At 34.2% G+C, this 13,313-nt stretch overlaps 1 protein-coding gene across 1 annotated transcript in view; it reads right to left on the reverse strand.

The window, feature by feature from the left end:
• The window catches only part of CSMD3 (CUB and Sushi multiple domains 3), a 1,080,109-nt gene that overhangs the window by 272,992 nt on the left and 793,804 nt on the right, over nucleotides 1-13,313 (reverse strand). The window contains 1 exon segment of the mRNA XM_011360386.2: nucleotides 12,988-13,190. Within this exon segment, the coding sequence (XP_011358688.1) occupies nucleotides 12,988-13,190 (203 nt within the window).

The raw sequence follows: 13,313 nt of genomic DNA on the forward strand, positions 1-13,313 counted from the left end.
CCACATATAGTTATTACAATACTATTGACTATATTCCCTAAGCTGTACTTTACAGCCCCATGACTATTTTGTAACTGCCAATTTGTACTTCTTAATCCTTTCACCTTTTTCACCCAGCCCTCCAACCCATGACCTATCTGGTAACCATCAGTTTGTTCTCTGTATCTATGAGTTTGTTTCTATTTTCTTTGTTCATTTGTTTTTTTAGTGTCCACATATAAGTGAAATCATACAGTATTTGCCTTTTTCTGTCTGACTTATTTCACTTAGCATAGTACCCTCTACGTCCATCCATGCCACAAATGGTAAAATTCTATTCTTTTCTATGGCTGAGTAATATTCCATTATATATGCGTATCACATCTCATTTATCCATTCATTTTTTGATTGGAGCATTTAATCCATTTACATTTAAAGTAATTTTTGATAGGTATGTAATTACTACCATTTTATTGTTTTCTGATTATTTCTGTAGTTCTTTTCTGTTCTTTATTCTCTTTCTCTCTACTTTTATATGTTGATTACTTTCTGTAGTGTTGTGTTTGGATTCTTTTCTCTTTATTTTTTGTATATCTCTTGTAGATTTTTGGTTTGTGGTTACTATGTGCTTCATATATACCAAGCTATATTTTTAGCAGTCTATTTTAAGTCGATTGATGGTCGCTTAAGTTCAAATACATTCTTAAATCATTACCATTTTTACCCACTCCCTCTATGTTTGTTTGTGTCATTATTTTTTTACTTCTTTTATGCATATGTATTTGTTGTATATCCTTTACTTTACTGTTTTAATTACACATGCTCTCCCTACTTGTACCTTTTAACTTTTATACTAGCTTTAGTGTTATCTGGGCCACTGCTTTTTTAATATGTTTGCTTTTGTCAGTGAGAATTTTTTTCTTTGAGATGTTTTCTTATTTGTATTTTGTTTTATTTTTCTTCTTCTTAAAGACCTTTTAATATTTCTGTAATCCTGGTTTGATGGTGATGAATTCCTTCAGCTTTTTCTCATCTGGGAAGCTCTTTCTCTCTCTTCCAAGATAAAGCTGAGTATGCGGCAAATTTTTAATGAGATGTTATTGGGTTTTTTGGATGATAAGTACACAGATAGTATGAGTAATTTATACATAATTTTTATGATGTAAGTACTAAATTCTAAAACCATGTAGTTAATCCAAACAGCTATTCCAAAAATTTATCATCTTAAAATTTGTAGGCAATTTCTTCATAAAACTAGAATATCAAATATTTATATTTTAAAATACTAATAAACTGTCTGTCTAATGTCCCAATGTTCCTTATATTAATATCATACACACTACATTATCAATCAAAATATTATTTTTCATAGTAGATTAATAAGTTATTAAAAAAAAAAAAAAACTAGCTGAATACTATCAGTGATGTTATGGTGCCGGGGATAAACCCAATACCAGAGAGCACTTTTACTTAGGAAATACTTTCGCTAAGAAGGTAAGTGCTTTAAAATAATCAAGACTTATTTAACATATCAGGTACTTTAAAAAGATGAAGATTAAGTTAATACATCATCACGTCTTCAGTTCACCACTTAATTATGTTTCATATTTTAGAATATAAAAGTGCCCCCTCCATAACCTACAAAATGTTAACATGATAAACAGGCATAAAGTCTCACTTAATGCAGTATTATATTAACTTTTTGGTTGCTCAGAAAAATAGCCAATCAGCACAATTTCTCCTCTAAATTTCTTTTACAACTTATCTAAATATGTTTTATTCAAAATGAATCATGTGGAACTCCCTTTTTTAAAAAAAATATATGTTTCTGTAGGTATTAAAATACTTTGATTTACAAATAATAATAAAAATTTATTCTAGGTTCTTTCCTGCTATATTTTTGGGCTTAATTTAAACTTTTGCAAGGATAAGTTTGTCTGACATCCTTGTTGATCACTGTGTGGACTTTTCTTGACAACCCTCTTTAGCTGAACTGACCTTCTTGTTGGATATCTTGGGGGAATCAGCTTTATTAAGAAATAAAAATCTAGTATGTACTTTTTCATTAAACATGTGCTTTTAAAAATTCCACCGCTGCCATAAATGTTGCAAAATAATCTTAAAAATATTTCTATGATAAAATAGTTGTGACTTTGAACATTCGGACTATATTCTATAGCTCTATAGCACATCTGCTGCATCTCTATTTCCTCGTAAATTTCAAGAACACTATTTCCCATTAATTCTTCCAATTCATGGCTTGATAGCTTTATGTCGTTTTCAAACCACAGCACGGACTATGAGACAACGTGCTGTTATACTAAATAGCTGGCAGGGCAACAGCATCAAATGCTTCACCTACCACCATCCAAGATTGCAATGGGTTAGGTGTTCATATTATTATCTACAAACAACCTGTATGCTGCCCTTGGAAGGGAAGTGTGAATTACCTAGATTCTGGAAAAGATTGAGAATAAAGATGAGTTATCAGTTTTTGTTTTTCATGTTATAATTACTCTGAGCACTGAAAACATATCTTATACACTACTAGGTGAAATCAAATACAGAGTAGAGAGCTAATAAATATGCTTAGCTATTTTAACAGAACTATTAATAATGATATTTTGTTTTTGCCAAATGTCATACCAGTCAGGATGACAGGACAACAGGTACAAACCAGGACTGTCCAGGGCAAACCGGTACACATAGCTGCTCTAAGATAACATGCACATAGTACCAGAGCAGCACAGATGGGGAAGTGATAATTCTGCCTCGGAGTTCATCAGTACTACAAGTATTGTTTGACCTGGGCCTTGGGAAATAACTAAGAATTTATAGCTTTTGAATGTGGACACAAGTGTTTCAGGAACATGGAAGAGAGTTTGCAAAAGAAGCAGGAATGTGAAAGGACACTGTTCTGAGGTGTTAGGTGACTGGATGTGTGCAAATGAATAATGATGGAAAAAGCTGGCAGGTAGCTGGTATGCAAATCGTGAAGGCTTTAAATGTAATTCCAAAGTTTTGAACTTATGACTGTGTGACCATTAAATAATTTTAAGTAGAAGAGTGATGTCTGTTTTGTATTTTAAAAACAGTCAGGTGGAAATGTAGAGAAAAGTCTGGCTGGAGCGATAATGAAGTGAGTTGTCTATTCAACTGTCATAGCAATGCAGGCAGTAATAATGAGGATGGGAGCAAAGGCAGGGGCTTCACACAGTCCTTTGAGGCTGAGCGATATCAACCTCTCAAATAGCTAAGGGATTCGTTTCCTTGAGAATTTTCAACAGTATAAGTTGTGGGCCTTGGTATTTTAAATGAACCAGCAGGGGCAGATTCTTAACAGAGAGGTCAAAGAGTGAAGAACACAGAAAATGCTCTGTCAAAATCAACTACTCTGTTGGCAAATGACAGCATGATACTCAAAGATGTCCTTCCCGTGGAACTAAATTGGGACAAGACAGGCAGATTACAATTTAAGAGAGGGATATAGAGGCTGACTGCTGAGAACCAAGGACAGCACATAGGACAGCATGAGGTGGCAATGTCAGACTTAAGTAGCTCTGATTAAGCAAAAGTGCCTTGAAGACTATAACACCAAGAAGCATAGCAGCAGACTCTACAAAGAATGAATATATCATGAAATAGAAGGCATGAGGCTGCTGATAGTGGCTTGATGATGATTATGAAATTGGTATGTGACCTATATTTCAGTTAAATTCACTTTGCATCGAGTTCAGCGAAATATATTTCTTGGTTGTATTCTGTTGTTGAAAACTGTTCTGCTACTATTGCTTGACCTGTTACTTTTTAAAATCCATTATTTGATACCCAATAAACCACAGCTATTTGTTCAAAACAGGAATAGGCATTGTGGTCGGGGGAGAGAGAGAAGAGAATAAAAATCTGACAATTAAAAGGATACATCCTGATTTGGCCATGACTGTCCTTGTTTATGCCTAATGTCCAGCTTAATTTTTAATAGTTTCTCCTTTTACTTTAAAAAATTATCTCAGATTAGAACAATAAACTATATAATCATCCCGAACTGAACTTCTAATCTTTATAGACATTTAGAGACAGAAAGGTAACCACAATATATTTGGGGAGCAAAGAATACATAACTAAAACATCTTCAGAATAACAAATTGCTAAACCATTTATTCTCATCTTTATTTGGAAAAAAAAAAATGATAGCCTGTTCCTGGGGCATGAGCTAGAATATGTTTTATAAAATGAGGTCAGAAAATTTTTTATAGAGAGATGTTTTATAAACATTAAAAATGTTTTACACAGAGGTCAGAAAATGTTTTATAATGAAAGGTCTTAGTGCTGAGTCTGAAAGAATGAGCAAGACAAGCAAAAAGAGAGCAGAAAAACATTTAAGGTAAAAGAGGTATAGAGACAGAAGGCAGTACAGAGAGAGAGAGAGAGAGTGCGAGAGAGAGAGTGTGTGTGTGTGTGTGTGTGTGTGTGTGGTGTGTGTGTGTTTATGAAACTAAAATTTGCCTGAGTGAAAGGGAAGGTGTGATTCAGAAATAATCGGTGATAAATATGTTTAATATCTGATCCTTAAGAGACTATCTTAAAATGAGTGAATGAATGAATGAATAAAGGAATGAATGGGTAACATGAGGTAAATTTATCTAGGGAAGAGAACTTTAGGTAAGGTACTGAAGTGGCAAATTCGACCTGCAAGCCAAATTTGACCTAAAATAGTGGTTTATTGGACTCCAGTTTGTTAATATTTTTAAGATTAGTTTTCTTTGAAAATTAGATGAGTTTTCTTTGAAAATTAGATGAGTTTACATAAAACGATTTATTTCAAGTTCTACTTTAAAAGTAGTCTCTCTTCCTATAGGGCAAAATGACTACAGACAGAGGGGGAAATTGTCCTTTTGAAATGGGAATGCATGCATTCCAGTTTTCCTTCATTCCTCCTCACTGCTTCGCTTATATAAATCACCTTTTCCAAAGCGACCTTAGATGCAGTACTTGAGAGAATAATCAGGAACATACACTTATTAAATTGTAGAATTTCACTGTAACAAATAATACATAAGTAAAAGCTTTCTATTTTCTATAGCATAATAATACATGTATTTAAATAATAATGATAGCATGATAATAGTAATAACTACTAAACATTTACCATGTACCACACATGGTATAAAGTTTCTTTCAAACACATGTGGCATTTGCTAGCAGTATGACCTTGAACAAATTAACTCACTTTCTGAACCTTATAGTATTTACTTAGGAAATGGGAATGACATAACATATGGCTTTTGTGAAGATTAAATGAGATCACGTATATAAAACATTTAACATGGTCCTTGACACACCAAGAAAGACCTCATTCATTAAAAGAATATTTTCAAATGTGCAATCTGGGCACTCAGAAAGCTGTGTAAGTATAAGTTATAGATCACCAATCAAGAGATTAATTTTATTGATTAATGCTATTCACAATATAGTAACCCTCGAAGAAATTTTATTGAATGGGTAGGATTTTAGTCTCAGATCAGTAGTACAAATTTCTAAATATTTTAAAGGACTAATAAGGCAGATTTATTAAAACTCTGGTATGCTACATATTGTTTCTATAATTTTAATATTCCCAGCGATTACAATAAATATAAAAATGTACTGCTAATTTTGCATGCAAATCTGCATTAAGAATTCCCAGCAACTCATATGATATAGCCTGTTTCTCTTAAGGAGATGTACTTGGCATTCACAAAAAATAGCCTGAGGCACTTTTTCACATGAGTGCATTCAGATATTAAACACAATAACTATTTAAGGGCAAAACATTACATATCACTAATTTAAGGTAACAAAAATAACTGTTTATTGCTGAATTACCATTATGCAGAACTGAAATTGAACAGTAGTTAAGAGCAGTTCTCTGACAAACTGTTCCTAATGTTGAAAAAGAGAGATAAACAGTAGAAAATAGAAGATATAAACATGAAGAATGTTTAATTGGTAAGTGCTTCAGAATTAGAAGCTATTTATGTTCACCAATTACATGTTAATTTTTTCTACTTTTTTCTTTTTCTCAAAACATGTATGTATTTAAAGTGTAAATTTACAGATATTGACACCTCTACACTCTATGTCACTTCACTCACACAAGCTTAGTTTACACAATACAAAACAATTCATTTATGTTAGTCAAGTCTGTCAAACACCTGTGTTCCATTAACAAAAAGTCTGCCAATTGTTTAATTGTGTTAACTAGTTTTTTACCTAAAGCGATATATTTTGTGGAAAGTTAAATTTCAAAAGTCCTTTATGCTTTTTCCATTTTTTTCAAAGGATTTCAATTTCACCCTTATTCATATAATAATAATAGTTCACTGGTCACCAACTATCTACTTAATACCAAGTATTGTGTACATGTGACCATGTTACATCCTAAAACTTATGAGATAAGCATTATTATTCTTACGTGAATTAGAAAACTCAGCCTCAGATGATTAGTTCAGGGGCCCAAAGTCAGGCACATTTGAAGAATATTGGTTTGCACTCTTTTTATAGATTATTTTGGAAATTTAGATAAGTTTCTGTTAATAGGGTTTTTTTAAAGACTGTACAGTTATAAAATCCATTAGATAATTTTCTCAATATTTACTTTTATTGGCAATAAAAGTAAATATAGAGCAATATAGAGCAATTAAAATGTTTAAGTTTTCATTTACTTTCATAAAACTTAAAATGTTTAAGTTTTCATTTACTTTCTCCAGCCACTAAACTAAAATTAATTTTATAGAACAACAGATATTTAGCCACTTATCAATGTCTTTTTAAAAAAAAAACCATGAATAGTGATAATTATTTACAATGAATGGCATTTCACTGTTATTGGAAATCTTTAATTTAAAAGTGGATTTAGGTAGGAGTTACGGTCAAGATGGCAGGCTAGGTATAAGCAAGGTTCGCCTCCTTCCACAACCACATTAAAATTACAACCAAATTATAAAACAAACAAGTTGGAGAACCACCTGAATTCTAGCTGATCATAACACATACATCTGAAGATATAAAGAAAAAGCCACTTTGAGACTGGTAGGAGGGGCGGTGATGTGAAGCAGGCTGGTCCTGCACCTGCGTATGGCAGTTGAACACCAAGAGGGAGAGTATGGCTGCAGAGGGCCCCTTGAAGGAACAAGGAGGCCTAGCCTCACACAGAGGCTCCCTAGTCCATGGTTCCAGTTCTGAGAAGAGAAGTTCCTACAAAATCTGACTATAAAAACCAGTGGGGATTCTGGCTGTCTGGATGAGACAGAAAGAGCTTGAAAACCCAGATGACCCCTTAAAGAGCCCACACAGACTCACTTGCTTGCAGATACTCACTCTGGGCTCTGGTGGAGGGTCAGCAGCTTAGGAGGCTTACAAGATATATGGGGAAAAGACTGAGTTCCATGGCGCCAGGGCGATGGCAGGACAGCATCATTGCTCCTTTGTTGGTCCCCCCTCCAGGGCAGTCTACAGGTCGGCACCACCTTGCCTATGTTGAACCCTCCCCACAGACAGCCAAAATCCTGAAGTTGCACTGGCCCAGTGAGACTGGCCCACTCCATCTGATGTCTCTCTGGAGCCCCGCCCCACCCAACTAACAAACTGCCTGCAGTGGGCCCATTACCAGGCAGCTAGCTCCATCCTGTGCCTTCCCTGGACTGTGCATGCATGAGCAAACAGCAGCCGTCAGCTCACACGGCCCACACATTTTGGTGGAGACTTTTGATGGTAGACTACTGGTGCCAGCTTGAGATCCAGCGTCTCCTGAGCAGATTGCAGGGCTCTGCATGCCTGAGGAATGGTGGCTGGCTTTGCTGAGATTTGAGTCTTCTACAGGAAGCCACAGATTCGGCAATGGCACAAAACCTGACTCTGCACTGGCTGGGTGAAATTGCTCACTTTATCTTGGTGATTCCTGGGTCCCTGCCCCACCCAACTCACATACCACCTCAAGGCCTTTCCAGCTGTGGAGTCTTAAGGGCAGCTGGCAGTAGCCTCAGGCCTTGAGGTGCACTGGTCTTTTTGCTAAGCTGTTCCAAGCCAGTAGTGGGGGTAACTGACCTTGGCTTGCAGTGTGGTCTCTCCCATTTGCCTCCAGATCCAGCATAGGGAGCAACCATCCGAGGATCGCTTTGTAGCTCCTACCAGGTAGCCCAGAGCAATCAAAGGCAGCGGCAGACCTTGGCCTACAAGGGGCCACAGAACCAACACACCTGGAGGCCAACATCAGATCATGACAGAACACTATCTGACTAGCCCTACAAGTGCACAAAAGTTGGTCTCTACAGGTACAGGAGACCGCTGGGGTAAATCTCACTCTGTGGGATTAGCCCCCACACAGCAGCTCATACTCTGTGGGCATGGCCAATCCCACAGCCAGTATTCCCGAGATTTAATCCCAGCCACTGATGTGCTAACAGCAATCAAGGCTTAGATACAACAGGAGAACACATATAACCACACAAAAACATGTCCAGAGCCCACAGTGCATATAATTCGCAGACAGGAAAAAGCTAAAGCAATTCATCACCAACAAGCCAGAATTATAAGAAATGTTTAGGGAACTTCTATGAAAAGAAGGAGAAAAAAAAGAAACCATAAATATGAATAATAAAATGACGATAACTATGTACTTATCAATAATCACTTTAAATAGATGAAATTTACCAATCAAAAGACATGGAGTAGCTGAATAGATAAGAAAACAATACCCATATATATGTTGTCTATGAAAAATCCACTTTGGATCAAGTGACACACACAAAGTAAAGACATGGACAAAGATATTTCATACAAATGAAAATGAAAAAAAGTTGGAGACAGCAATAGACAAAATAGACTTTAAAACAAAGACAAAAATACGAGACAAAGAAAGAATTGCATAATGATAAAAGGAATATCCAATAAGAGGATATGACTCTTGTAATAAACACTTATGCACCCAATAAAGGAGCATTTAAACATATAAGGAAAATACTGATCAGCATAAAGGAAGAGGTAAATAGTAATACAGTCATAGTAGGGAACTTTCATACCCCATTGACACCAATGGACTGATCTTCCAGACAAAAAATCAATAAGGAAACAGCTGCCTTAAATGACACAGATGAATTTAATTTACATTTTTAGATCATTTTATTTAAAGTAGCAGGATATACATTCTTCTCCAGTGCATGTGGGACATTTTCCAAGATAAATTACACGTTAGGCCAAAAAACAAGTTTCAATAAATTTAAGAAGACTGAAATCATATCAAGCCTCTTCTCTGACTACAATGGTAAGAAACTAGTAATCGATGATAAGGAAAAAAATCTGAAAAAGACATAAACATCTGGAGGTTAAATAACATGCTATTGAACAATAAATGAGTTAACAATGAGATCGAGGAAGAAATCAAAAGATACCCTGAGACAAGTGAAAATGAAAACACAATGACCCAAAATTTATGGGACAGAGTGAAAGCAGCCGTAAGAAGTAATTTCACAGCAATACAGGCCTACCTCAAGAAACAAAAAAATCTAAAATGATTTAATATTACACTTAACAGAACTTGAAAAAGAACAGCAAACAAAATCCAAAGTAAGTAAAAAGAAATAATAAAAGATTAGAGCAAAAATAAATGAAATAGAGTCTAGAAAATACAAAAGATCAATAAAATCAAAAACTGGTTCTTTGAAAGGATAAATAAAATTGATAAACCTTTAACCAGACACATCAAGAAAAAAGATATAGAACCTAAATAAATAAAATCGGAAATAAAAGAGAAGTACGGACTCCACAGAAAAAAAGGACTATAAGAAAATACTATGAGCAATTAAATGCCAACAAATTGGACAATCTGGAAGAAATTAATAAATTACTGGAAACATACTATCTTCTACAACTAAGTCGAGAAGAAACAGAAAATCTGAACTGACCGATCACGACTAAAAATCAAATCAGTAACCAAAAATCTTCCAAAAAACAGAAGTCCTAGACCAGATGGCTTCATAAGTGAATTTGACCACACAATCAAAGAAGAATTAACACCTATTATTCTCAAACTGTTCCAAAGAATTCAAGAGGAGGGAAGGCTTTCTAACACCATGATCAAGGAGGATTTATTACTGGGGTGCCAAATTAGCTTAATATGTACAGATAAATTAATGTGATACATTACATTAACATATTGAAAGATAAAAATCATATGATCTTATCAACAGATGGAGAAAAAACATTCAACAAAATCCATGATAAAAACCTCAGCAAAGTAGGAGTAGAGGAAACATATTTCAATATTATAAAGGCTATAAATGACAAACCTACAGCTAACATCATACTCAATGAGGAAAGGCTAAAAGTGTTTTCCTTAAGAACAGGAACAAGACAAGAATGCCCACTTTCATCACTCCTCTTTAATATTGTATTGGAAGTCCTAGCCACAGCAACCAGAAAAGTAAGAGAAATAAAAGACATCCAAATTGGAAAAAAAGAAGTAAAACTGTCATTATTTGCAGATGACATGCTATATATATACCTAAAGATTCCACCAAAAGACTGTTAGAAATGATCAAAGAATTCAGTAAAGTAGCAGGACATAAAAATTAATATTCAGAAGTCAGTGGCATATTTATACACCAATGATGAACTTTTGGAAAGAGAAATTAAGAAAAGAATCCCATTTACAACTGCATCAAAAACAGTAAAATACTTAGGAATCAAATTAACCAAGGAGGTAAAAGACCTGTTCTAGAAAAATTATGTCTTTTATAAAGAGGTTAGAGAAGATACAAATAAATAGAAGCATATACTGTGCTCATGGATAGGAAGAATCAACATTGTTAAAATGGCCATCCTACCAAAAGCAATCTATAGATTCAATGCAATCCCTATCAAAATACCAAAGGCATTTTTTCAGAGAACTAGAACAAATAATCCAAAATTTTTTCTAAAACCATAAAAGATCCTGAATAGCCCTGGCAATTTTGAGAAAGAACAAAGTTAGTGGTATCACACTACCTGATATCAAACTATACTACAAGGCTACAAGGCTATAGTAATCAAAACAGCATGGTATTGACATAAAAACAGACACATAGATCAATGGGACAGAATAGAGAGCCTGAAATAAATCCTTGCCTATATGGTCATTTAATCTATGACAAAGGAGGCAAGAATATAGAATGAGGTAAAGACAGTCTCTTCAACAAATGGTGCTGGAAAAACTGGATGCATACATGATAAAAAATGAAACTGGACCACCTTCTTACACCATACACAAGAATCAACACAAAATGTATTCAAGACTTAAATGTAAGACCTGAAACCGTAAAATTCTAGAAGGAAACATAGGCAGTAAACTCTCCAACATTGCTATTAGTAATTTTTTTTCCCTCATATCTCCTTGGGCAAGGGAAACAAAAGAAAAAAATAAACAAATGGGACTACATCAAATTAAAAAATTTTGTACAGCAAAGGAGACCAACAAAATGAAAAGACAACTTATTGAATGGGAGAAGACATTTGCCTATGATATATCTGACAAGGATATATCATATCCAAAATTTATAAAAAACTCATATACTTAACACCAATAAAAACTAACAATCCAATTAGAAAATGGCAGAAGACCTGAATAGGTATTTTTCCAAAAAGGACAAATAGTGGCCAATAGACATATGAAAAGATGCTCAAGGTCACTAGTCATCAGAAAAATGCAAATTAAAACCACAATGTGATGTCATCTCATACCTATCAGATTTGCTATCATAGATAAATCGAAAAACAACAAATTTTGGTGAGGATATCGAGAAAGGAAAACTCTAGTACATTGTTGGTGGGACTGCAAATTGGTACATCCACCATGGAAAAAAGTTTGGAGGTTCCTCAGAAAAATTAAAAACAGAACTACCTTTTGACCTAACAATTGCACTTCTGGGTATTTATCCAAAGAAAACCCAAACATTAGTTTGTAAAGATCTATGCAACCCTATGTTCATGGCAGCACTATTCACAATAGCCAAGATATGGAAGCAACCTAAGTGTCCATCGAAGGATGACTGAATATAGATGTGGTATATATATAATGTAATACTACTCAGCCATAAAAAAATAAAATCTTATCAATTTCAATGACATGGATGGACCTAGAGGGTATTATGCTGAGTGAAATAAGTCAGAGAAAGATAAATACCATATGATTTCACTTATATCTAGAATCTAAAGAACAAAAGAAATGAACAAACTAAAAACAGACTTACAAATACAGAGAACAAACTAATGATTGCCAGAGGGAAGTGGGTTGAGGGGCTTCGTGAAAAAGGTGAAGGGATAAAGCACAAATTAGTAGTTACAAAACAGTCATGGGGATTTAGTGTACAGCGTAGGGAATATAATCAATATTATTGTTATGGCACCGTGTAGTGCCGGATGGGTGCTAGAGTAATCTGGGGTATCACTTCACAAATTATATAACTGTCTAATCATTGTATTGTGTACATAAAACTAATATAAAATAATTTCTTTTAAAAAAGCAGATCTAAAGTATTTTGTCAGGGTATCTGTGAGTACATAATCAAGATCTTTAACAGAAAATAAATAAATTAGTAAAAATGTAGAGTTACATTTTTTTTTATAATGGAGTATTTATTTCCTTCCTTACCTACACAAATTTCACATTTTTAAATATACAGTTCTACTAGATTGCAAGCTTTAGTAATGTAATTATTTCATTTGCTGAAATCAGTTTAACATCACCCGAATTTTAAGAAAAGCTTTTGTGGCAATTGGAGAGACGGTCTCAATTAATGTATTGAATAATTCAAAGTTAATTGTATTTCCTTTTTCCAAATACATATTTTACTTTAATTGCAGATGAATAGAAAGATTAGATAAAAATATTTAAAATCATTAAGTTTTTAAAATTAAAGCTTTGAGCAGTAAGGTTAACAAAACTATTTGACTAGCATTCCTATTTTGTATGTAAAAAATAAAATAGTAACTCACTTGAAAACTGAATTGCAAATCCAGATTTGCTGATGTAAAAATCCGTGTCAAACTGGATGGTTACAATGTTAAGGGTACTATGGATTCCTTCAGGAATAAGAGATCCACTAATTTCCTTTAACAGCATCTCATTTTCTGGTGGACCATCCCAAACTCGGAGTATATCATGTGATGCTTCCGTATCAAAAGCAAGAAACTGTAGGCTGAGGGCGAAACATATATCTTTGTTTAATTATTTTTAGCATGGATTCAGTTTTACATAAGGAATATAACAAATATGCCTCGTTGCTTGTATTAGATGTTCCTTTTATTTTATCAGATCAAAA

This window comes from Pteropus vampyrus, unplaced genomic scaffold (genome assembly GCF_000151845.1).
Source record: "Pteropus vampyrus isolate Shadow unplaced genomic scaffold, Pvam_2.0 Scaffold54, whole genome shotgun sequence".
Lineage (NCBI taxonomy): Eukaryota > Metazoa > Chordata > Mammalia > Chiroptera > Pteropodidae > Pteropus > Pteropus vampyrus.